Source organism: Pristis pectinata, chromosome 3 (assembly GCF_009764475.1).
Source record: "Pristis pectinata isolate sPriPec2 chromosome 3, sPriPec2.1.pri, whole genome shotgun sequence".
In the NCBI taxonomy this organism is placed as follows: domain Eukaryota; kingdom Metazoa; phylum Chordata; class Chondrichthyes; order Rhinopristiformes; family Pristidae; genus Pristis; species Pristis pectinata.
The window spans coordinates 87,950,689-87,978,671 of NC_067407.1; the positions used below are offsets into that span (position 1 = coordinate 87,950,689).

General features: G+C 36.2%; 1 protein-coding gene across 5 annotated transcripts in view; it reads left to right on the forward strand.

Annotated features, from left to right (window-relative positions):
- slx4ip (SLX4 interacting protein) overlaps positions 1-27,983 on the forward strand; it is a 68,161-nt gene that overhangs the window by 22,408 nt on the left and 17,770 nt on the right. For all 5 annotated transcript variants that reach the window (XM_052012646.1, XM_052012645.1, XM_052012644.1 and 2 more), the window contains exons 3-5: positions 1,646-1,735; positions 7,332-7,464; positions 21,939-22,016. In XM_052012646.1, the coding sequence (XP_051868606.1) occupies positions 1,646-1,735; positions 7,332-7,464; positions 21,939-22,016 (301 nt within the window). The remainder of the gene's footprint in view (positions 1-1,645; positions 1,736-7,331; positions 7,465-21,938; positions 22,017-27,983) is intronic.

Sequence of the window (27,983 nt, forward strand, 5' to 3'; positions counted from 1 at the left end):
CCAATCACTACTTTCATGTGTTTATTTTTCTCTATTTTCGAGCATTGTGAAGAGCACTTCGCTTTTGAATACATCAACATAAATTATCATTTGAACCTTTAATGAGCTGTGGGGAATACCATATGAGATGGTGCCAATATATAAAAAAACATCTTAAGGGCAGGCCATCCCTCAAATAATTTCTTAGGACGTGATCCAGGTCTGGCTTCATTCCAGCTGTGAGTGGAAAATACTTTCCAGCCAAATAGACTGTACAAGCTAGGTAATCTTCAAGTGTTTCATAGTTCATAGCATGAAAGGAAAAATGGCCACCTAATATTTGGCTACACATCTGCCTGAGGATTTTTTTTTATTAAATATGCACATAGGGAATATGGAGTATAACTTGGGATATGAGCTACAATCAGCCTGGCTTGCTTCCTGCAGCATAATAGTTCCATTCTGCATAAGCTTAACTGGGTGAAGTTCATTCTCTGCCCTTGAGGTAGCTCCCAAGTTAGATTTTCTGAAGACTTTTTTTTAGTAAAACTAGCCTGGTGTAAATTAAATATCAGGAAATGAGGATTAAGAAAGGAAACATGCCAGACACTACAGAATAAGGAGGCGGGTGATACACATTTTACAAACTTTAAATGGTAGTGGTTTTCTGGGAACAGATTCCAGGGAAAGCTATAGGTGGAAAATATAAAAGAGACTATTTAATGCATTCCTGAAGAAAGAAGGAACTGAGAGATTTGATAAGGAGTATCGATGTATTTGATAGGTGGACAAAATGTGCTTTACTGTTTAAAAAATTTCATTATTCTGATTCGGCTTTGAGTTGATAGCATTATTACCTTTAATATCCCTGAAGTGAAAATTATTTATTTTAATGAAAAGATTCACTCTAACCTTGACACGACGAAACATTCCTGAGGTGTTCATTTTACCCATTGTTTGGGGCTGACAGTATTTTGCTGAAGAGCTAAAATTAAATGCAACTGTATCAAAAATATTCATCCACATTCTCTCCTTTTAAAATTATTGTATGGAATAATTAGAGTGTGGTTTCAAAAGATTATACAAAAATTTTGTAGCACGGGGGGAAGTACCGAATTGAACAGTAAATAATGGCACTGTGATCATTATGAACAAAAAGGTTTAAAGCAGCTTTGAAATACGAGATACAGCAATTTAGTATTGTATTTCGGTGGGTGAAAGTAATTGAATATAGCAGTAATGTATTATATTCTTGTCTTAGAAGATGTTAAGTCTTGTGGTTGCTTTGGTGCTAATCCAGATATATAACTAATTGCCTTATAAATAAATTGAAATTTAACATCTATAGTGTTAATTGACTTTTATGCTAGTACTTTGTTTAGTTTATGTGATGGAGGAAAATAAAAAAAATGACTTGCCGCAGTATTATGATGGATGTAGCTAATGCTTCAAATCTTACACTTTTTGGAATTAAATCTATTTTTAGTGTATTCTTGTAAAGTTGGAACATTTAAAATATACATCTTGATTTAATCTAGATGATGACCATCCCAGGCTAAATGTTTAAAAAAAAGAAATCAGCTGTGTCAGAAGTCTGAGTGCAATTTCTTCTATCTACAACACAAGTGCCTTGCAACAATCATTAACATTTCCTTTTGTTTTGTAGTGTGGGAACTTTGCAGTTCTGGTGGATCCTCATATTTTGCCTGAAGGAGCAAATAAAGACACCAGCTGGTTTACTGAACGCCACAAGGAGGTACAACAAAATCTACTTTCTTGATCAAAAAAAGCAGATAGCTGCAAGGAAGGAATGGAACTACAATGAAGTATTTAAATCTTGAGCATTGTTAGGAAGTTAGTATTATGAGTTACAGTTGAATTCCCAACAATTCTTGTGATATCGGAAACCTATGATATATTTTGTTTAATACTCTCTTCTTTTAATATATTTAATATTTTGGCAAACTGCAAATTGAGATTTGAATAGCAAACTCATCTGATTTGGCCAATAAGGTTATTAAAAATAATTAAACTAGCTATCTACACTAAATGAACAATAATGGCATGAGAAACCATGGGCCATACTCTGCAGGAGTGAGACATTTGACATCTATCCAGCTGGACTTTGCACATTTAGGTTTGGAAGAAAATTAAAAAGATTCTGTTAGCATGAGCAAGCAACAATGCAACAAGGGCAGCAAGGCATCTGTGTCAAATTATCCATCTTAACCAATGATTTAAGAATTGAGAAATAGTCATGGAAGGACGAAGATGGAGTGAATTAGAGAGTCGAAATTCAATGGTAAAAACAATAGCTAGGCTTTTGACAAAATACCACATGGCAGTCCTGTCAAAAGAATAAACAAAAAACCATGAGATCCAAGGTAAGTTGGATCCATAATGAGTTCAATGACAGGAAACAAAGGATAACAGTTGACAGTTGTGTTTATGACTGGAAGACTGTTACCGGTGATGTTTCTTAGTACTCCTTCCTTTGCTTTTTTTTAAAATATAGATTTATGATTTAGTCCTAAATGTAGGAGGCCTAATAAAGTAGTTTGCATTTGATATAGAAATTGGCAATGTAATTGACTGGGAGGAAGAAAACTTCAGAGTGCAAAATCGTCTGGGACAAAAAAGTGGCAAAGACATTTAACCTAGTGAATTGTAAGGTAATGAATTTGGGAGATATAACAAGGCAAGGGAATGCACAGTAAATGGGAGAATATCGAATGATAGCAGTAGGTAGCAGTGTCAATAAGCTCATTCAATTGACTTATGGGATGCTTTCCTTTGTCAGCTGAGGCCCAATTCAATCAAAGAAGTGATGGAAATAAAAAGTTGGGATTCGTAAAAGGGACCATGAAATTGTCAGATTGTTCTAAGATCCCTACTATGTAATATGATGGAATTTGTTGCAGTACCATCATACATTAGAATGTGGTCCTCTAAACATCAACGGATGTCATCCATAGTTTCATAAATCATATGCATGAATAGTCTGGTCAGCACCAGAGAAGTTCAATAGCATGTCCCTTTAAAATTGACAACTGGGGGGACAATTTATGTCTTAAAATGTTGCTTTTACTCCATGGATTGATTGAGAAGGACTCTAGTGTGCAGCAGATTATCATGAATTGTTATAGCCTGGTATAATCGATCCTAACTTCATCTTTTAAGAGGAACTGAACTGCTGCATTGTGGTGAGGAGTCCCTTACACCAATGAGCCTAGATCCACATAGTGAAATGCATTACGATAATCAAAACTCAGAAGGTTCCTCTTTTAGAGAGGCAAGGAACATCAGAGCACATCTCACCACTTCATTAATGTTCTTGGTCAAAAAAAATCTGTCTTAAAGTTCAATTGAAAAATGCCTTCTGATGTTATTCCTGCATGGCCTAACTCTAATTTGAAGATTATTACCTATCATTCAGAGGAGTTAATTTCTGTGTGTATGGCTATTTGCTTTATTAAAACTCTTTAAAAACCTTTTATTATGTTAGCCTTCAACCTTCTAAATCAGCCTGTTTTGCGCCTCGGTAAGCAACACCTTATTGTGTATGCAAATATCAAGTCTGGTGCAATACTATAATGTTCAAGGTGAACAAAACTAATCATTTTCTTAACACTGCTTCCCTGGAGTCTGTGTTTTTCTTTCATCTGTTCTTGTGCTTGTCCTAGGTTCTAGGTGGCCATGAATTTGGGAGGTGATTGGCCAAATATGTGCCACAAAATGGTCAAGGGATTGAGGTGGCCCTTCCTGTAAGGCTGCTGCTCATTATGTTTCGAGAGCTTATGAAGTCTTGTGTTGCCCCTTACAATCCTAATGGCATGTGGCATCTTGAAAAGGAAAGCTAGACACCTTGTTTGTGTGGCTATTTTGGGAGATGGCAGAATCAAGAAGGTGAATCATAGCCATTGCCATTTCACCGGGTTCTGGATCTGTGGCCCCAGCAAGAAAGCTGGTCTGATTAAAAAGCCATAGGATCTTGAAAGGACTGAGACATTGTTGCATTTATCAATGCTGTTGTGGCCTCAAAACCAGTATGCAAGATCTGTCTATTCTTTATTGTTGTCAGAGCTGAAAACTACAGTGTTGAGGTGAGGCACATATGACTCTGGCCTCTGCTTAGAAGGGAGTGTGCTGCTGGTCCTAAAGTAGCTATGTGTTTGACTGGTGATTAGAAAGATGTCATTGCATTGCCACAAAGGGGAACTCTATACCTGAAAATTGTACCTGTTTGTTGTACTTCCACAGAGATTAATCTTTGAACATGTACGTTTGTGTACTATTTCTATTTCTTGAAGATCCTTATCATCAAGAGCATAGCCCATTTATTTTTGTCTCATGGGCTTGAATGAGTTGTTACTCTTGTGTCTTTTATGAAAGTGCCATGCTTTCTGCATAATGCACTAAGTATTACGTACTTACCTTCCTTGGGTGTAAGTATTTAAATTGGATGGTTTGGGGCAGAGAAATAAAGGAGAAACTAATGGTGATTATTTCCTATATTGCCATCATCCTCTTTGTTGACTAAACGGACATGAGCCCTGGAACCATCTCCTCATAGAGCCACTCATCATGTATTTGGGCTTCTTTGCAGAATGCATCATAAACAAAGAAGCAAAGCTTTACAGATCCAACAAATGCCAGTTAAACATGAGCAATTGTGGCTTATCCTTTCCAGTAAATAAAATATCCAGTGGATGCTCAAGGGTACAGCTCTGTAACATTTAGTTAATCGTTTTGTAAATTAGTCAAACTTTACTAACTGGAAGACTTGTTTACTCTTTCCACACCACTAATGTTTTAACAATGGCTGTACTTTTTTCCATTGTATGTGAATTGTATTGTCATGAAAAATATGAGCTTTGTAAATCCAAGTTATTTAATACTTTTTCTTTTTAATGCTATTTCAAACTAGCTATTTTAAACCAAAACTATTTTAAATAATGTTATTTTAAACCAAAACTAAATTGTAAAAAGTTCATTTTCAACTGTTACTGTGTAATATGCTTGTTGATAATTGTCCAATACCCCACTCACTCAAGAAAATGTTGAAGTACTAAGTAAATAAATTATGCCAACATAATTCCAGCAACATTGATTTTAACTTGCAGGTACCTGTCAAGTGTATATATGAACTGTTTTTAAATTTTGTTTCATTTTTGCACAGTGCTATTTCAAAAGTATGTCCATTCCGGAATCGCAGACAGCCCCTCCCTAGTGCCAAGATTGTTTCCAGATTGAGAAATCTGTAGAAAGTACCAAGTTCCACAGTGTAAGACGTTGCCAAAGACTAGAAAACAAGATAAGACATAATCTAGAAAACCATAATTGGGTTTCATTAAGTAAATGTTTGAATGTCTGTAGATTGTAAAAGACAGAGGGAAGTTGTGTGCCTGGGAAAGAATGTATTGGAAGTGGTTGGGGGGGTTGACATTCCAATGAGTCTCACTGCCAATATGGGAAAGAAAGAGAAAGTGTTTGACAGCATGTTTGTAGTTTAGGATAAATGACGACAAAGTTAAGAGGAGCACTGACCACAGTATTGTCAATGCAATAAAGGTGATAATGGTTGTACAGAGAGAAAGAGATTTGCTGTGGCAGTGCTATCACCAGGTGCTTAACAATAAGCATTATATGGCATCACAAAATGCATGGTTCACTAAGCTTTAAGTGTAAAGACCTGAAATTCGGGCACTACTGAGGCTCTGTCTTATAAGAAAAAAGACTCTATCGATTTTTGAAGTGGAAGAAACGTTATGACAGTAGTACAAGTTAGTTTGCAGGTACATGTTTTTAGAAGAAACATATGCTTTTATGGAAAAAATTGTAATGATAACAACTGATGGACCAAATTTTTGCAGGTAATAATGCATACTATAAGAAACAAGTAAATTTTTTACAGTTATGTGTAAACGTTGAGGAAGAGAAGAATAAAACAAAGAACCTGAATTTATGCAACAACTTTCATGGTTTCAGAACATCCTGTATGATTTGCAGACAATGGAAGAATGTTGTTATGAGTTGTATGGGAGGATGTACAGTATAATTAAGGTAGCTATGGAAATTTTTGAGACTCTACTTGGATTTAATAGACAGTAGATAACCAGAAATGGATAATAAGATAGAGCAAGGAAAGAAGAGAATGAAGTAGGTTTTGGACCAGGATCAGGACCTTGTCTGGAGTAGAGAGGGTTGGAGAGTGGTTGGGGCCTCAGCTGAGAATAAGATTGGGGTCTTGGGAATTTTTGGTCAGGACCAGAGCCAGAATGTGATCAGCAGTTCTGGGATGGTGGTGAGATAGATGTATGGGAAAGGTTTTGGTACAGTGAGTGGGGTATGAATGAGAGCAGGGAAGAAGCATACACGGGGGGGTTTCAGCCCTGGGATGAGACCTGAGGAGGAAATAATGTTCTTTAAAACAAGCTTGTTCTGAGAGTGCTCAAAGGCTGCACACTTCAGAACAATGTGCCTTAATTTTTTTAGGCAATACCTTTAAAGGTGTTCCTTGAATTCTGTTATTCTAAGGGTATCTAGCAAGGTCATCGTTACATTCTGATGATGGTGACGTTTGAGGCTTCTGATCCATTGGAGCAATACTTTGACATTTAGACACTCATTTACCTAGCAGCAACGTGTTGCAAAATCTTTGCAAAAGTCTGTAAAGGAAGTACATTTGATGACTTGGTATTTTCCTGTTCCATATTTTATTTCCTAATGACCTTAAAGATGTAAGACATTTTAGTTATGAAGATGTTTCAAACCCTCTGCATGGACTAAAAAATGAATCTGGCATGTGGAATGTGTAATCGTTTCAGGCTCTGGGAGTTCCCAGTCCTAATCACATTGCAATGAATGAAGCCCAGAAAGGGAAAGGGCTAAAGTTATTCCTGGGATATTTCTGTAGCAAGTTTAAGGCAACAGTGCCATTCATCTGGGTGTTCCCCCATACATTGTAGAGTGTATATGATTTGGGAAGACCAAAAAGAAACAAGTGAAGCACAAGATTTATCATGTGTATCGAAAGGTTTAGCACGTTTAATCGTCAGCATGCCAGCAGTAATACGTATTTGAGAATTTGGCATGGCAATCAACAAACACATCAGGATTTCTGGTGCACATGCTTAAATTTCTGTTTATACCCTGCTTTCTAATACTACGAAGTAAGAAAATCAATCCTGTTATTTCGTTATTCAGCCGTGAGTTTTTTGAACTGAACATTTGACTTGCTTGAGTAAAAATACAATTTCCAATGTTACTTTTTTTTCAGGGTTTCTATTAGGTAAAATATTTTGGATGTTAATCTTAAGGTATAATTGTACCTAATTTTTTCCTATTTATAGGAGATAAGTGCACTTTTAAAGGAAAATATTGACTTAAGGATCAAGCAATACCTTGAAGCAAGAAAACAACATGGAAACACACAAACTAAACCGAACAAAGAACTTGCACCCAATAATCCGCTTTGCATTAAAGGTAAAATAAAATCTATATTTTATGTGTTCATTAATGAAAGTAAAATCACTACTGAGATGAAACTATTGCCAAATCATAAATCAATACCACAAACTTCTGAGTCCACTAAATTCAAAGATCTTGGCCTAGGAAATCTTCCTTCAGGAAGAGGCACATTAAATGTGAGTTGTATGGTAAGATAATCCATGTTTTGTACAGGGGCGTGCCACTGTAAGATTCCATTACAGGGCCCAATAAGCATCAATGTTTGATGAATGGCCAAAAGAGTGGGGTTGGAGAATATGTAATCAAGGTAGCTTTGAGAGTTTTTTTTTGACTTGGAATGTTTTTTGACACAACTGGAGGCAGAACTTGAAGAAGGGAAGGTAGAGTTAATGAATTCAAAAGTAAATGCAAAGATTTATCAAAGCTACACTATTTGTTTTTCTAAGTACATTATGGGAAAAATGGTGACTGGCCAGAACAATTTAATGGTGTATGAGGTTAAAATAGTTTGAATGGTCCATTCATTTTCTTTTGTTATTCATCTTTCTGCAGTCTGGGTACAGTACCAAATCCTTACTGGGAGTGAGTGTGGTTACCTCATGTTTCTGTCTTGTCGCTCCATAGTATTATTTTATGTATATAATTTATTCATAAAAATAAATTATTCATAAATATAAATACCCAACGACAGCCAATTTTTAAAATATGTGCTTTCAGTGGAACAAAACTCTAATAGATTCATAAAAGGGCATGGGACTTGTCCTCTCGGATAACATCCTAGGTGATGAAGTCTGTCTTATCTGCAAAGGCAGTTTAATCAGCAGTTCCCAGTTTGGAGTGCTGATTTTGTAGTAATATTTATTGCTTTGAAAAACGTGTTGGCAACCGTTTCTTCAGATAACTGCTAATCTTCAGTTCACGTGATGTCTGAATGTCCGAGTTGTGCAGTCAAAGTGTCTTTCTCATCGTGAATTCAGTTTATCAGTTCTCAGTCTAAGAGAGGTAAGTAGGAAATGGTGGGCAACCTACCTAATTAATGTGTGGTACATTGTTCACTTATTATGTTATGTGATCCTGACTGTCAGCCATTGATCAGTTTATAGTGTTTCTGAGTTAAAGGGATGTGAGTTCAAGTCCCACTTAGAGGAGTTGATATCAAAAATCTAGGCTGGTATTCCAGTGCAGTATTGAAAGACTGCTATACTGTTGAATGAGATAGTAAACCAAGGCCCCATTGCTCTTTCAGGTGGACACAAAAGACCCTGTGCCACTATTTTAAAGTATTTCAACTTATACTTGCTCTGAACTGGAAGTTACTTGTTTTCAAAATTCTGATTGTTGTGTTCAAATCCCTTGATGACTTTGTCCCCTTCTGTGACTTCCTTCAATCCAATTACCCTCCACATTCTGCCAATCCTTGCATATCCTGAAATTACATTACTGCACTGTTAGCAGCAGTGCCTTCAGCTGCTTCACTACTAAGCTTTGGCATTCCTCCCTAAACCTCTCTGGCTCCCTTCCCCCTACCTAAACCTTTCTGGCTCTCTCCCTCTCCCACCTCCTGCATGGATCTTTACTTAGTACCAATTTCTTTTACCATGCTTTCTTTTAAAATAAAACTATTTTCATATTTTATGAAGCTTAGTCATATTTAGTCTGTAAACCCTCCTGGGACACCTTTGCTATGTAATTTAGATGCAGCTTGTTGTGTGAATATGCCAACTTGGAAAGCAATTCAAACCTTTTTATTTTGCTCAATACTTGAATAAGGTTGGTGATTTGTATTGTACAAATTGTTTCCTTTGAGGGTTAGAAAATTGGGGAAAAAAAGCAGTTGAAATAATCAATAGTCTCTTTGCAAATGGAATTTTGTGATGTGTTCAATCCACCCACATAAACTTGTTGCAGATCATAAATTGGCATGTGTGGTCCATTCTTTAAACTACTGTGTCTGTTCAGACATGACTGATTTTCAGCAGGTCCAAAATGCAACAATAACACAGCATTGCAGAGGTGGAAGTCATCAAGCTTTCTGTCTTGAAGGAAGCCTTTAGCAGTCCATGACATCAGAGTTGCTGTGCATATATTGTGGTTTCTTTTTCCTGAGATTGTTGACACTGGTTAATCCATAGCTATGCCATTGCTTTCCTGTCCTTGACAACTATGACATTGCCAATGCACCTGGTCTCAAATTATTATTTGATGTTTATCTGTTGATATTTCAATGATGCAAAAGATGCGAAGTCTTCATTGTAAGATATTAAATTACTGTTCAGTTTCATGAAGTAAATTAGATATTGTGTAATCCTACGGATGTTACGTGTCCATAATGGACACATTTTTTTCCTTTTTATTTACTTAGTTGACACCCCGATTCCCAGAACTTACTAGCAATGGTTCAATCAAGTAACACTGCCTGTCTAAGAATGTTCGGTGACTTTGTTAAATGGCAGAGTACCTTATTCCATACAGCATCTTGTCAACCCTGTATCTTACTTCATTGAACTGTATTTATAGTACAGGTGAATGAAGAAGATGTCCATGAAGACTGGTGTCAAATCAGGCTGTGTTGTTGCCCTGACCTTTCTCATCACAATGTTGCACTCACCCCCAACAGCCCTCCCACGGGAGTAGAGCTAATCTTCAGGACTAATGGAAAAATGTTCAACCTATAGCAATTGCACTGCAGAATCAAGTTCAACCAAACTTCAGTGGATTACCAGGCTGACAGAGAAAAAAGATTCAAGGATGTGCTGAAGGCTCCCTTGAAAAAGCATATCATCCCTGCTAAGGCCTGGGCCCATGGTCGCTCAAAGTGGAGAAGCATTCGGGAGGGTGTTGAGGACCTTGAGCTAATACATCGGGAGCAGAGAGAAGCTGTGTAAACAGCAGAAGGAGCGCATCACCTTACAGAGCACCCACCTGCCCGCCCTGTCAAGCACTTCCTGCCCCATCTGTGGTTCTCCTGTAGGCCTTATTATTCATCTCAGAATCCACAAAACCAGAATAGAAGTAAGTCATCCTCGATCTTGAGGAAGTGCAGAAAAATAATAATTCTTCTTATTAATAATAATTGCTTACTGTCCATAATTATTATTATTATTCTGGGAAGCTGCTGCTAGTATTTTGACAACCAAACTTATTGAATGCAAGACATAGGGATTATAGATGTTTCTTTATAAGGATTAAATTCCTGTATTGAAAATCTTCCAGTCTAATAAAGTACTGTAGGTTTTCTGTTTCAATTATACAGGTATCAGAAATACAGTTCAGGATTTTTTTTGATTGAGATTGTGGTATTGGTGAAACTCAGTAAGGAAATTCAAATGCAGATTCTTGGCAAGACTGCTTATGTAGGTGAAATATTCTAAAACTTTTGCATTTTCTTTTATATTTATCTAACAAACTAATTTGCAATTGATAGAAATGCAAGGTAAAAGTAAAAATAGTTGACCATATCATGCTTGGTTAAAATACCATGTAACATTAAATGAGGTATTTTATAGCTTCCATGGATGTAACGGTGTATATTTGAAGCTTATTGGATATTGTACTGTTTATTTATGAACCAGTAACAAACTAGGGAATGGAACATGAAGAAGATGCTGTGATCTGGATTTACTGGGATTATTTTTTAACCCCAGATTCAATAAAGAATAATACATTTTTTCCAATTTCTCAATTAGATAAATTAATAATGGATTAAAACTTTGATTTAGCTGAAAATGTCTGTAGAGGATTTATATCTTTCCTTGTCATGGACAGCAAATGTGATTTCCTTGTGGCATCTTATGATGCATGGAACCGCCGATGAAGATATAAATGAGAATTATTAATGTCATTAATGACCAGAATTGTAGAACAATTTTAGGTTAAAATTACTTGAGTATATTTTGTAGGTGTATTCTATTCTACTCGATTAATGTTTAATTTTGTTAAATAATTGCCAACTCCATAGGAGTAGCTGATTAATCTTCAGTATTGGGTATATAAATGTAAGAGAGTTACAGTAGTTTTTGGTGTCTGTTTGAGTGCCAGTGAGAGAATAAAGGACCAAAGTAAGTGTAAGTGTATCTGATGTGGTGTGTCCTGCTTTTAAATCCTAGAACAGATAGAAACATTTTTGCTGCAATAATTCTAATGGAAAAGCAGATTTTGATTAAATAATTGAAATTGATGGGGCATCCCTGTTGAATTACCTCCATATTTTAAGCCTTTTCTCATGGGATGCAATAGATGTGACCACATTTTATTAGACTGTGGTAAGATCTAACAGCGCCACAGGGCTTTCAAGCAGCACAGACTCAGCTGTTACTGCTACTTGAGCTGCTTTTACTGGTACTTACTTTGTAAGTAAAAACAAAGAAATAGAAAGTTACCTTGGCATTAGTCATTCTTTTTCTACAGTTTTTCTTGTAATCTTGTACTACTTCGATTCTTTTCTATGGTGTGACCTGAAACAACCTGGGGATGCAATTACCATTATGTCTGCTTCTGAAGAGTATAAGTGAATGAGGAGTTAAGGGTAACTAACCACAGAACTGAAAGAAGGTCAGTAAGACTTGAAACCAGTTAGGTGAAGCTGAAGTTCTTTCTGAAATCACATGATTCCAATTTGTATCCATAATATTCTTACTATATTCCTCCTATATTTCTATACATGGACAACAGAAATAGGCAGATCTTTTCAGTTCAGAACTGCTGTTCCAAAGTGATCTTTGAGCCAGAAGAAACTTTTACAGGCTCAAATTTTTGGTGCCCCAGTTAATAAAATGGAATATAGGTAATGAAGTTATAATTTGAAGTATTCAAAGAAGATTATCATTACCCTCTCTGTCCAAACAATTGTAGATAAATGGTGTAGAAAATAAATTGAAGTGAATTGAATGTTCAAAAATTTGTGTTTCTTTTTTCTCTCTGGTTCCTAAAATTAAGAAAATACATTATTATTGTGTTAAAACATTAGGTGTAGGATTTTTTCTGCCACAGATTATAGTAAACTGAGGACATTTGATTTTTTTTGAAAGGCTTCCATTTATATGATGTCTTGGCAGTATAGTTGTAATTAATACAAAGGTTATCTCCATTTGGAACTTCTTATTGCATTCCTAAATTTGATACTCAGCATATATGACCATGCCTAATGAAGTTCAGATTGAGGAAAGAATGTACTTGAGGTCTTCTAAATAATCTGATAAGTATTGAGGTAATATTACAAAATCTAGGAATTGCAAGGAGTGCTTTTTCTTGCATGGACTATGCACAATTTGTTGTTTAAAACATTTCTTGCAATTTTTTTCTCAGCCTATTTTAAGGGTTGTGCATTAAAGCACTAGACCAGGGATCTAGGTTAACACTCCAATGCAATAAAAATGGAACACCAATTGTTAAAGGTATGCTGTTTATGATAAAATGTCAACCAGGATTCCTTCTGATACTTAAAAGTATCAGTATTGAAAAATGGCAGTCAGTTCTTGGTGTTCTGACCAACAGTCTGTCTCATATAACAGAGAATAGATTAGTTGGTCATTTGCTGTATTGAGAAGCTTTTTGTGATTTAATTAGTTGTCATGTTTATCCAAGTGGCAAAGGTGATTGCACTTCAAAAGTAGTGCATGTTGATTTTTTTTCTTTTCTGCCTTTTGCTGATGTTGGTTTGTTCCTTTATCTTTTCCTCATTTCTTTTTGAGTTTCCTTTTCTTTACAAACATCCAAAGATACAAAGCTAAAAGTTTACCCCCAGTTTCCAAAAGGGTTGAATAATCTTACAAAGCCTAACTTTACAATCTCAACTCAAATAAGCTATTTTCCAGAAGTGGTCTAAAATCTTCCCTGGTTCTAGAACAAATCATGCAACAAATGCACAGAGGAAAAAAAATGTTTAAATACTCCATCAAGACAGCTATTTGCAGCACATCTCATTTTAATTAATTTCTAACATGTCAGAATCAACAACAATCTGAAGAGGTCAGCACCAATTGGAGAAACAGACATCGGTTGGGCATTGAAGTATCTGGGGAAGTGGGCTTTAGGCCCCTTGTATTAATTTCCTTCTGTGGTTGATATTTAAGCCATGGCAGAAGTTTGCTTTCAGAATCATTTGGGTAGCTGTAGATTGCATGTCATTGGGGAGTTTAATTAAAATAATTTTCAAGGCAGCTTACCTGTACAGTAGACTTCAACTTTTCATAAGAAGTCAAGCAGACTTAACTGTATAGTGAAATTGGGGAAAGTTTCATTGAAAGGATAGCTGGTACTGGAATTGAGGTAGAAAGCATCGAGTAATGTAAAGATGTGGTCAAGACTGGGGGAAAAGACTACAAATGGCTTTAATTTGAGGTGTATGTTGCTGACGTATAGCTACACTCGAGCCAGATTGTTTTTTCTGAGGCTCCAGAACACTTGTGTTAAGTCTGGATAACTCTTAGATTCTTTTCTTGTGGGCTTATTATCAAATTTCATTTTCAATTGTATATTTTGACTTTGTTTCATCTTGTGTACTGCTTTGTTATATCTTGTAATTTTCAGAAGTGAAAACATTTACATATGTGCTAATCAGACAGAAGAAACATGACAATAATTTTAGATGTAGTTAAGTGCATCAAAGGGAATAGGATGTGCCACATCATTTTGCACATTGCCACGTAATGAGCAATGTATTATTCCATGACTAAATTAATATTGTATTGTTCAAGCCTCAAAATTTAAATGTCATTATATATTTTTAAAAAAGATGAATTTAATTTTTCCACAGGCCACAGATCACAATTGTGGCTTTTTTTTTAATGTGATAGATAAGATTTAATCAGAACTTGCCAATATCCTGTCATCTATTTTTCAATTGCTGGAGATTATTAATGTTCCAAATCGCACATTGCACATTTTTATGTTCTAAATCACCTGTTTCAATTCTTAAGCAAGTAATGTGTACTTGAGTTCAGATTCAGGTGTGTAATGATATTCAATACATCTTTCATCCCTGGATGCTGTGTGTTGGCAGACCTTTTGACCCATGGTTAATACTGATCATATTTTAATCTTGTATTAACTGACACAATGACAGCATTGTGCTGAATTGTGCAGGCTGTGGTCATCTAAAAGTGAATGACTGGAGATTAACCACTCCTTCCTAACTCAGAGTGTTGCAGTGTAACTGCTGTGTTATCTGGGGAATTGAACTCCGATCTGAAGCCAGTAAGGATTGGAGTCCTCACTCATCTGAGCATCAGAAAATAGGAGGAGGCCACTTGTCCCTTCAAGCCTGCCTTGCCATTCAGTCAATTTAAATTATGGCTGATCTGCCCTAGGCCTCAACTCCTGTTCTTTACCAGTTCCCTTTTGCCTCAATTCCCTGATCTTTCAAAAATTTACCTACTTTCACTTTAAATATTCCCAGTGAACTCTCACCATCCTTTGCGAGATCAAGTTCCTACATGCCTCAGTTTTAATTGACCACCCCAGTTTTTAATTATGTCTTAGTATTTTAAAATATTCATTTTTAAAAAATTATTTGGAAGAAACCCAATAGTTTTTAAATATCCCTGAATATTTTGCAAAGTAATCTCAGTTTTTGATAGAAGGGGAAGCTCTGTTCCACCCTTGCCTCTTGCAGGAAACAGTCAGCAGATTTCTCGGGGGAAATCACAGTGATACATTACCCCAGGCCTACTCCTTATTATGGCTGACCAGGTGCCTCTAGGTGTAAAGCTTTGCCTCAATTGGGCCTTCACATCTGACCCAGGTAAGTGTGCATAGCAAGTTTGAGCTATGAATCAGATCCAGTTTGATTTGGCCCTTGTAACATACCATGGCCCAGAAACCTAGCTGATATTCCACTTCCATGTTCAATCCTCCAACTTAAGGTCATTAATGCGCATTGTGCATTCCATGTATATGCTTTAAAAGTTATTGGCTCATGCACCAGGAATTAATACTGAATGAAGAAATTTGCAGTTGCCAAATTTTGGGTGCAACGGGAATAAAACAGCCACATTATGCGTTCAACCGAGAAGGCTGAGGTGATCCAAAACTGGGCTTTGGATCTCAGATAAGTCAAAAGTTGACTGTCTGTCACTCAATTACAAGCAGTTTATCCTCCTACAGATAGGAATTTAGTGTCTTTAGACTTGCTAGCAGCGGCCTCAGGTACGTGTAGGCAATTTTTTCTAGCTCAATATCAAAACCTAAAATGTTTTTTGCTTACTTTACTAGTGGTATACACTTACTGGTCTGAATCCATGTGAGTAAAAGCTGAGTGGCGAAGGCATCTGATAGCCTATTTTCCTGAGAGGATTTAAAGCTGGTGTTACTCCCTTATTAGGCTTTCTGCATATGTTAATGTCTGTTTTATGCTGCTTCCTCAATCTTTGAATATTGGCACAAGCCAGTTTCATGTCTGATGCCTTCAGGTGTTGTTAGGCTGCAAAATTATGCCTGTGTTACCACTAAAATGGGCATATGGGCACAGCCAGGTCTAATTTCTGGAACTAGGATTTCTATGTACAAGTGTTGTACCAAATAATGCTTTGGGCCATCAGTGGGCATTGAACAGCACTGTAAACCAAATATTGATCCATTCTGGAGGATTTAATCAGCATCACCTCTGATTTAAAAAAAATCAATGTTAAAATTGTTGGCAAAATGCAGTCTCTAATCTGGCATCTATGGGACTTGACTGGTGCTGGACCACAGAAAATCTGGACCATGGGAATTGCCCCCAGTCAGCTTCCTCTGAGCAGGGAACTGTTCTTTTTTAGTACAGACACTTCCCAGGTCATGTAAGGGTTCCGAGAACTGTCGGTAACCCAAAGTTTCCGTAAGTCGGAAATGCTCTCGGCTGAGATTGCAAATGTTGTACTGGTAGGTTAATTAGCTGCAGATTAGTACAGATCTTAGTTACTTTTAGATCTTAGTTAGGATTAATTAATTACTATACTACAGATTCAAAACATGCTGGACCACCGGAGTTGCCGGGTCACAGAATGCCGGACAAGAGTTTCAACCTGCACTAAAAATTTCAATGTTGGAACAGTATCTAGCATGTCTGTTTCCGAACAAGTTTTATTAGAGGAATTCCCAGTCATGAGTTCATTGCAATTTGTAATTCTATGCAGAACATTATTTACATATAATTTGTGTACATTTAGTCTTTCCTGCATTGGTATTTGAATGGGAATGCTTTTTAATGGAAATTGGTGAAACTTAGGCTAAAATCTGAGGTCATTTAAGTGATTGAAATGTAAAGTTATTATTTACAGATGGACAGCTTTGCAACGTAAAACATTCTCATATCCACATATGCTTCTCATTCTGAAGGGAGATTAAAAACAGGAGCAAGACCGATAGCACAGGCCTACATCAGCAATCTAGTTGTCACTATGCCATTTTCAAATTTTTAGTTATCAATTAAAGGATGCCAACCAACAATACCCAGGACACTTTTTATCCATGGCAAAGAGCCACAGACATGCAGCATTGGGAGTGATTAGAGTGGTAATCTCTCCAGATGTCCATAAGCTATTTGAGGTGGCTTATCAAAGCACATCTGCTTTATTTCTCGAATAACTTAATATCTGACTGCATGAACACTGTCCAAATAAAAGGGTTTAATTTTCAGCCACCAGTTCATGCAAGCAATTTGGATACCTGTCCTGTTTTGCACCACCTTGTTCTTGCTTATGTAAGATTTTCAGTACCCTAAGGCTGAAACATGTTTTTGTTCATGATACTATTTAGGTTAAGGCTGAATACACAACTAATAGTTTTAAATCTTGCATGCTAAGTTATATGACTTTGATAGAAAAATTGTAAAATATTTATGTATCTGCTGATTTTTTTGTATTTTCAGCTAAGATGTTTACAGGAAAACGTGCCTCCTAAAGTCTGATACATAGTTCCGAGAAAATATCACTAGTGTTCATGGTAGAGTTATGCAGGTGCCAGATTCTGCTGGGACAAGAACACCTGCCAGGCTGCTCCAGATAACTCAGCAGCTTTAAGGCATTTTCCCAGGCTCCCAGATGAATGGTCACTAATAGCCGTGGGAGAGGGCTTCCAGTGTCGCATAGTGTACCACATTCTCCACTTGGCAGTGTTATGTAGCTGAAGTCTGCTTGGCTGTGATTGCAATTTTTTTAAGAAGTACTGTAGAAATATGTAGCCATGGTTTTTACTTTTCATCTTGAACAATTCTTAAATTCAATAAGCAAAACACAATGATCTAATTTTAAGATGGTAATTTTAAAATGCAAGCAACTGCATTACCTCCTAAAATGGTGTAACTTGATTACAGTCAGCATATCAGATAAGAAAGCTGCTGGAAAAAGGATGAAGGTAGCTGCCAAAAATGACTCAAAGTAATTGCACATCATTCTGCAGTTGGTGAAGTTATTTTGAAAGTTTACAGGACTTGAAATGCTCAGACTTTCTTGACCACTTCCCACATTCAAGTGGAGACATGTAACTATGCTATCTCCTGGGAAATAAAGACATTCACTGAAAATATTATTTCCAAATCCCAGTGTGGTCAGTATTCAAGATCTATTGGTTAGAGCTGTTCTTCATAATTATATTCAGAAGCTTATCGTTCATGTGCTTTCCTGGCTTATTAGTGTAACAAATGATACTAACAGTTTACAGAGTCCTATTTACCATTGAATAGTGAGCCTTATAGTTTCTTTCTTAACAAATTGGAAACAGCTTTTCATGTTGCACATTGTTGAGGTTGTTAACATGATTGCCTTGAAAGATGATGTGCCATATTAATATATAATAAAATGTAAAATTTCTTCCCTGAAACTACAATTGCAGGTGTATCTTGTTCTGTCTCTGTATCTTGTTCCTGCTATGATTTTAGTTTTGAAATATTTTTCTTTATTACCCTGGTAATTTTCTAAAAGTATCTTTTGAGGTAATAACATTTGGTTTGTAGGGACTCTTGTGGGAATTGATCTATAAGTCTTATGGCCAAAAGGTATTGATTACCTATTGAGGAAAATGTCTCATTGGTTGATACGGATTCAAATTGAAATGAGTGATTGGTGAAAGCTTTTTAAATTCTTCTCTCAGAGTGCTTTTGAAGAAGATGAGGTTCGAAGAATCCCTAGGGGCACTACCTCCTTAAATCTCCAAGTTTCTCACATGAATGAGTCTCTCAGGGGAGCAGCTAATAAAATCAGCTACAATAGCTTAACTTCTCCCTTACAGCAGACCAACTTGACAACGTGGCTAGACTTAATTCTGTTTACTTCTCTCAGTGGGATCAGTGTTGACTGCCATTATACCCCCGAGACTGGAGAGGTTATTAAAGGCTCTGGCCGAGAAGTTCGGACATGTAACTTTGTCTTGTATTTCAACACAATGTGTGTGAACATTTTTTTTGTTCAAGTGGAATCAGTTTGTGACTATTTTAGATCAGGTCAAGCCACTCCACGGGCAGTTATGGTTGAGACTCATATTTTCACATCTTATGTGAACCCTGTCAAGTACTCATTAATTGATGTTATTTGCCTTTGAACAATTTTTGGCATGACAATTGCTTCTTGTTTGTATTTAAAATATGCCAATCCTTTTCTCTCTTACCTGGTTTTATCTTTTTATATGTTGACTGAGACAAGTTCTTAAATGTTAATTTTTTCAGGTAAGTGATCCACTTCATTTTGGTATACCTGTGGGACCCTTCTGTTTTCCATTGATTTTTGTTTGAGGAACCCATTTAGGTACAGGCCAATGTTTCAATTTAGCAAAATCTCAGCTGAGATTTTGCCTTTGGTCCTGTTTTCGAGGATTTAACACTCTGTTTAAACAATCTATTTCAAGTAATAGAATAATTGTATATCTTTTTAAAAGTATGGTTTGTTTCTGTACAAAATACTAAAAAACCTTGGGATAGAATTCATTGGTAAGGGATGAGTTGCCCCCACTTGTTGCTGACATATAAATAAGGCTTGAACTTAGTTGGGGCAATCCAGACAACCACAACTCCATGGGGAGCTAGCTGGATCCTTTGCAGTGAGGCCCTATGTATTATAAGAGTCTTCCTTGTAATGGAATCATGTGGTGGGGGAGAGATAGAAGAAGCCCCACTTATAAAAGTGATAAGTTTCAGCTGACTAAGCTGTGCCTTCTAATTTAGCTGGCCCTGCCAAAGTAGTTAAACACCAACTATTTCTGAACGTTTCAGACATTCAAAAAAACTCAGGTATTCAAAACTCTTATCATGTGAAATAAAACTTAATTTTTGTCCTTTTTGTGAATAAAACAAAATACCAATCTTTTTAAGTGTTTTTGTTCCTTTTAAATCCCTCATAGCTGTTCCTCTCCAGTGGCAAAACACTCCCAACAGGATGTTCATGTGATGCCCTTCTTTAATTGATTAGGAATTAACACAACTTTGGACCCTGTTGTTGGACTCCTTGAGCACACTAGCATTGGAGCATAGTCAGAGAAATAGCAGTAAACCACTGACCACCATTTTGGGATTTCCACGTTCTCATTTGCATTCACATGTTGTACGTGAAATCCAGATTTACTCACAGTTGCATAATAAAATATTGGCACATATGTCAAGAAAACCATTATTTCTGCATAAAATATGGGTCCTTCTGTCTGTGAATGCTTACAATCTGTAGATTTTTTCTTCCTGTTGTCAGATCTTCCCAGTGGTATTGCATTGTTTTGGTCTGGATCTCCAGCCCCATCCCTTATCACCACCTTTTTCGTGCCTTACTACATGAGACAATCCTTTTTAGTTCCACTTTGTACTCTGGTTGCACAACCACTAATTAGTAAATCTTGGACAAGTTGCAGGCTACCCTACTCAAAACTCTGTACCAGAAGAACAGAGGGAGGTTGCCACTTTCTTTCCATTAGAAGGAAATCCAGTATTCCAAGGCCATAGAATGAATTGCATCACTCCACTCCCATTTGATACAAATAGCTCAAATGATGTGTGGTATTCAGGACTGGCACTTTTGATAATACTTGGCCAGTGTTCCTTCATTTATACCACATAAAAACACCTTTATATCAACTGGCAATTGTTCTTGAAAAGGTGTTGCTGAAAGCTTTAAGGAAGATTTAAAGAGGGAGAGAGACTGAAGAGGCAGAGAGGCAGAAATCCCAGACTTTGGATATACAGCTGAAGACTGTTGCTGAAAGCTTTAAGGAAGATTTAAAGAGGGAGAGAGACTGAAGAGGCAGAGAGGCAGAAATCCCAGACTGTGGATATACAGCTGAAGACAGTTCCTAATGAGTGATGCCTGAGAAACTGAAATTGGAGTGGAGTTCTCAGAGGGATGTATGACTAGAGAAAGCTATTGTTTTAGAAATTTAAGCGTGAGGATGAAAATTTTTAAATGTAAGGTGTGATTCTTTGAAAAATGATATTATTTACATTAATCATATACTCATCAAAGTTACTTAGATGTATAATTTTCTTAAAATGTGTGCAATGCTCTAACATGATAAATTTTTTAATGTAATTTCATCTTCAAGTCCAGTAAGATGCATTTGCATAATGTGCCTTGCACCATTCAGTGGATCTAATTATTTGCATACAAAGATCTTTGATGTTGTCTTAATTCAACACCTGCAACACATCAAATGTAGCTATTGCAATGCCTTTCCTCTTATTGGATTAATACATTATTTTGCATTGTGTACTACTATGACAGTTAGTAATAGAATGTTAGAATCTCATCTTGTAGTTTTGTGTCACAAGAATGGGGAATAAAAGGTTTTCTGTCTTCGGTATTGGAATATGGCACATTGTCCCTATGTCCTTTGAAGGAAAGTACATTAGGGTAAAGGGGGACTCAGTTTCTGAAAGGAGGAGTTCCTGTGCCATTTGATAGAGGAGAATTTGATAAAGGATGCATACTATCATGACTCCCTCCTCCTGTCAAAGAACAACATTTTTTAATGTGCGAGTTAGGATGACTTGCACCATCTATCACAATGCCCCACCCCACCCTGCTGACATCACTGTAGGCGAGGAAACTGAACCTCAAGCCAGAAGTTCTGCCACTTCTACTGATTGTGTATCCACGAAAACCATGCCTCACTGAAACAGTGTAGTATTCGAGACCCATGAAGAAATAGGGGTCTAATGCCTATTTCTTGATGAGACCAATCAATTTTCATGGAATGGTACAAGGAGAAATAGTTAAAAATCCATCAGCCAACTTTTTTGTTGGAACGATACAGTGTCATTCTCATATTCTTGATGAGTAGATGTTTGGGGGGATGTAATGTTGCAAGGGTAGCTGTACCCTTTGTAATGAACCCACCCTTAGGAATGCAAACACAATCAGCAGAGTGGTGCCACAAGTTTTGCCTGACCATCATTCTGCCGGGATTTCATAATTTAGCAATGTTTCAGACAATTCTATGACTAGAGAAGTAGGAGACCCAGGAACATGTAATGTGCATGTGATGATTTGTTTAAATCAATTTTTATGATACACTAATTTACATAATTTATTTTGTAGGTCAAAATTTCCATCTTGCAGCTTACTTCATGAAGAGACATGCAAACTTGAGATGTGTAACAAAACAGCAATTTTGTGGTATGTACATATTTGGGAATGGTTAAAAGCTAAATCACTTCCTAAACCAGAAAATACTTATTACTTATGTACTTTTACCTTTAAGTCAATGAATAGATTGAAAATGCTAGTTATATTTGAAAATATAGTTTTTGTTAACCATGTTTAAACATTGTTTTACTGAATATATTTAATGTATTTCACATAATGTTTATATTTTCCTTATACTTTTGGCACAATGGAAGAAAAAGGAATAACTAGTTCAGGAGCAGAGTAGAATATGAAGGAATGGAAAGGATAACTACTGAATAAAACAGCACTCGGGTGATATCACTGGCAGTCAATATCAAAGCGTGGCTTCATATGGAAATGAGAAATGTTATCTGGACTGGGCTAAGAACTGGTTCGGAACAACCCTATACCACACCATTTTATGAATTGAAAGACTGCCATTTAGAGGCATGAATGACTGTATGAATCTGTTGAGGGAAGGTGCAAGTCAGATTTAGGTGGAAGCCCAACATGCGGCTGAGGTTTTAAAAGACTTTGCATCCTCTTCACTACAAAAGCTGATGCCATGTTACCAGTAAAACAAAACAGAAAATGCTGGAAGCAGTTCAGGGAGCATCTGTGGAAAGAGAAACTGAGTTAATGTTTTAGGTCAAAGACCCTTCAACAGAACTAGTAAAGAGAGGAAAACAATTTTAAGTTGCAGAGATGATGAGTGTGGGGATGGACAAGACGGGGAAAATATAAGATGAGATCATGATTGCATTGTGGATAAGCTATTGATGAATTAATTGTATGATGGATTAATGAGGGCAATGAGAGAGAGATAACACAAGCCAAGAAGCTTAAAATCTGTGAGGTGATGCCAGTCAGAGAGAGAAGAAGGAAATATAAAAGCTGCAAAATGCAAAGCTGTAAGGAATGCTATGCAGATCAGGCTATGCTAATGGAGAATGAAGGCTGAACCAATATTACAGAGGGATGACGACGACAGAACTGGCCAATTTTGATAGAGGGTGTGAGTTATTTGAAGCTATTGAGTTCAATATTGAGTCCAGGAGGATGCAACTTGCCCACATAGAAGATCGGGTGCTGTTCCTCGAGCTTGCATTGGGTCTCGTTATTACAATGCAGTACAAAAGGATAGGTCAGAATGGATAGCCTGCTAAACTGAGGAGGATCTGTTTATCCTTGCTCTTTGGTTTCTGGCCAATAAGGAATTCTAATTCATTTCAGTATATTATCCCCCAATTCTGTGTGCTTTAACCTTGTTCACTGACCCTCATTGACATCTAAAGGTTCCCGCTTATCTATTCTACTTGTGTTATCTTCAAAAAATTGCAACAGATTACTCAAATGTAATTTCTTTCCCTTCATATTTCCACATTGACTCTGCTCTATCCTATTACTATTTTCCAGATATTCTATAATGAATGATGTGATGAAAGATTCCAGCCTTTTCCCTACCACTGACATCAGACTAACATGTCATAGTTCCTCGTTTTGTTTCACCTCCTTTCTTAAATAGTGGGATCACATTTGCATGTATAACATGAAGAAATGTGGGTAGGTGCAGGCACAATGGAGAAATGGGACCAGGTCTATCAATTATTTTTCAGAATAGTTAAATGCATTGAGAAGCTGTTGGACTGTGGTAATTCCAAGAATAATCATATTATAGCACAGTCAGAAGGACTGAGCGGGAAAAAGATTTGGAGGTTGAGGTTCATAAATAATTGCAAGTCTATGATGTGGCAGGGTTGTTGCAAAAGTGAGTAAGGCTGTGAGGGTATATCTTGATAGATCTTGGATATGGATATATCTTGATAGGATATATCAGGGCAACTAGACACTAAACTAAATGTACAATCCATTACTTTTATAAGGCTTAAATGCTCCAGAATGCTCTGTCTAGTTTTGGATCATTCTCCAAGTGAAAGATAACAAAGTGCTGGAAATGGTTCAGAAGAGGGTCATTCAGCCAATACCTCATATTACAACAGTGTTAGTAAATGGGTGTATTACTTTGAGAAAGAGTAGACTTGGGGGGAATAGATGTAAAATAATGAAGGAATTTGATTCCATCTACATTGAACAAGTTGAGTTTTAAAGGCAAAGGATGCCCAGGGGAAAAAGCTTATAGATTTAGCATTGATGTTGGAAGTAGTTCCTTTTTGCAGATTTGAGCTAGTTAGTTATGTGCTCTGTTCTTTGCAGTTGAGATCTTGTTCTAATCCAGTATGCCCTTTTTTCAAGGCCCCTTATGTTTGAATCTTTTTAAGAGGAAATGTCTGAGAAATAATCCATTGTGATTACCATCAATATATATTGAAAAGGATTTCATAATTAAACCACATTTAGAGAATATATAAAGATTAATGGTCAAATGAATTCATAAATTAACTTTGTCTTACATTAACATCAAATTGCTAGTTAAAAATATACCTGCTTCTGTATTTCTCTCTGCATTTAATAGCTGGGTACCTACTGTGTTCATATGACATCACTCTGGCCTCTATTTTAGAGAAGCTAATTTAAGAAAATTGAGGCATTGACTATGTTAAAATAATTGAGAAATATTTACCTTATTGATGTCAAAAATTCTGTTAGTTTAACTTGAGGAGTTAAAGATGAAAAGGGGGCAAAGTTTATTCTATTGAAATTTGCTGAATATTCACAGCTACTCAAATATGGGTAAATAAAGGTACACCCACAAAGCTACAGCAAAAGAGAACCAGATCAATTTTCTATTGATTTGCTTTTATTTATTTATGAAAATCCAAAAATTTGCGAGTGCTGAAAATCTGAAACACTCAGTTAAATCAGGGAGTGTCTGGAAAGAGAAACAGGGTGAACATTTCAGGCAAACAACCTATGTCAAAATTGGATTTGATTTGATGTTTGTTTTTCTGTGGCATTACTATATGTGATACACATTTTTCTATAAAAACGAGTGATATCTCGTTTATCTTATCTAGCTAACCTAAAGAACTGAATTTTGATATAAAGACTAACTAGCTGGACAACTTATAAAACTTTATCTGATCTACTCACCCTATAGCAATCATGTTCAAATGACCTTCAAGGGTTAAACATCTTATAAACAGGGTGCTATATCTGAACTTTATTTGTGACACTTTTATCAAAGTTGAATATCTGAGAACAATTTAGATGATATTTTATAATGTGCCAGAATGAAAATATGCTGTCATGCTGTAATATTTAACAGATGGTTAGCTGGTAATAATCTGTTGTCAAGTTATTAATCAAATAACATTGCACTCCATATTGAATTAATATCAAAAAATTTAAATGATCAATCTGAAATGATTTTTTAGTATAAAAATAGATATATTTAATTTGAACATCAATTGTAACTGGTGTTCATGTTCTTTTCACTTTTTTAAGGAAGATTTTTTTTAATCTTCCTAATAATTTACAAAACAATGTTTTTTGTTAATCGTCTCTTTCTTGTGATGGGTATTGAGTTGGTAATGTGGTCAGTATCCAATTAAGATGTTATTTTTATTAGGCTCTCCTTCTCTTAGAACTTAATTATACCTGTAGAAAACCTTTCTATTACGTTTTTTTTCTGTTTTATTTTTCTTACATATTTTCATTCAATTTATTTAGTTTCTTTTTTATAATTTTTCTATGTATTTATTTGTCCTGACTCTTGATTTAAGTATTTGCTCCACTTCTCCTTTTAAATGTCATATTTGAAGGAATCATTTATTCATGGAATCCCAGGCTTCCATTCACTCTCTTATTACTTCTTTCTTAAGTTGTACCTTTCCTGACTGCTTTCTTAAATACACCTCATTGCTGACCTGAAATTTTATTTGCCAAGGTGTACTTTCATGTAATATGAGCAAGATCCTTTGTTCGTTTTACTAAAATTTGTTTTCTTTTACTCAAAAGCCCTTGTCCTCTTTTTACTCTTTTTCTGTTCTTGCATTGAATCTTATAATTCTGCTCACTGGTTCTCAAATGTACTTTTAGGCCAACTACTTGCTCCATTTAATTAGCCAGATAGATCAAGGAGTGCTTCCATCCTTGTTGGAGTAGCAGCATATTGATTGAGGTTACAGTTCCAAGCACACTGTGCAGAACTTATATTATGTAACTGCAACATTTCCTACTGCCATCCACTTTTGAAAAATTGGATCCAAATTTTACCTTATTGTTGAACTTTGCATTATCGATTTGCGTCAAAGACAGTTAAAGCAGTGCCAAAAGCCATTCTTCCACCTTTTGCTTATCTTAAGAGAGTCGCAAGTAGACTGCTGCAGTTCAGCTTGCTACTCCAGAAAAAAATTCATTGTTTTACCAGATGTTGTCTGGGAGTCTTGAGCCAAAAATGATCTGTATTTAGTTGGGTCTGTTCTAACTCTAAGCAAGCAGGCCATCCTCCTCCTCTTGAACTGCTTGGTCAGACTCCCACAGTATGTGAAATATGGCAAATGAACAAGAAATTAAGATTACTTATCATTAGGGGGCTTCCTCATTCTACAAACTATCTTTGGCATTCCATGATGCTTGTTCTCTAACCACTTTGGAATTGATGGTATATATTCGTATAGTGTTGTGTTTTCAGCCTTCTGTGGGAATTATTTCACAAGCACATTTATAGAGCAAAATCAGAGCCTTCATTACTATTTAAAATATCTTAAACAGATTTTAAAAAAACACTTTTTCCTGCTCCACAAAATCAGAATTTTGATTGAAAGAATTCGTATGGATAAATTAAACCATCTTCTGTATTGGAATGAACCTTTAGGTATATTCTGACAATGTATGGGGTGAGGAGGAAAGGCTATTATGTGGAAATCTAAAGGCGTGTGGAGATGTTTGATGCCAAACTATTAAAAACAAGTATTGGGAGAAATGAATAATCAAACCAGATGAATTTAAGGAGTGTCTTAAAGGAATACAGAGCAAGAGAAGTTTTAGAAGTGAATTACAGAGCTTAGAGGTGAGGCAAACGAAGGTGCCCTTTTCAATGTTTGAACAGTAAAAAGTAGTGCACAAGACCAATATTGGAAGAATGGAGAGATCTTTGGAAAGAGATAAGGGTTGCTGGGAAATGGTAAGAAGTGCAGAGTAGTGATATGTGTGGTGGTTGGTGTTGTAGGGATGAAGGGAGTCAAAGAAATGAAGAGGGCCAAGGTGAGATGTTATGAGACATTACGGGAGAGGAAATTAAGAATTGCATTTATTTTGCATACCTCTTACCAATTGCCTAGTTCTACAAAGGTTTTTCCCTTTCCTCGTTCCCCCCTTAATGATCATGATTATGTCTCTGCACAATTACATTTCTATTTGCCTTGCATCTGATACTGCCAAGGGTGGCTTTAGGACGGAAAATCATTTTTGTCAAACAAGACTTAGAGAATAGAGTTTGCACACCTTAATTTCAAGATGCTTTTGAAGATTAACATAAGACACAGTCATAGGTCAAATGGTGGTGCATTGGAGAAGCAGAATTTTGTAAATAGTTGTAAATAAATCCAACTGTGGTCTTTCTGTATTAACGACCATACTATTAGTAATAGAAATCTTTGATGTTGATATGTGTGGTGGATAATTATTATAGCAATATACTTTATTATAGGTAATCTAAATGATTTGTGAAACAAGACAAGTTTTTCACTGTACCTCAGTACAAATGACAATAATAAATCAATACCAAGTTCATAATTTTACTTGCTGAATGGTAAAATTATTTGTGATTCCAAGATACTACAATGTTATAGTCTCCTTTCTTAAAATATAGTGTTCCCATTGCTGCTTTTTAATGGAAATGTTTAATTCTACAGGTCCTCTCCAGCTTATGAACACCTGACTTACGTACAGCCTGTACATATGATCAAGCATTTGGGAGGCTGGCAGGATAGATTTGCTGGTTGCTGTGGGGCTGCAGGCACCTTCTGCCATGTGGGAACTTGGTTCACAGCAGCACTTCTAACTTCCAAATTG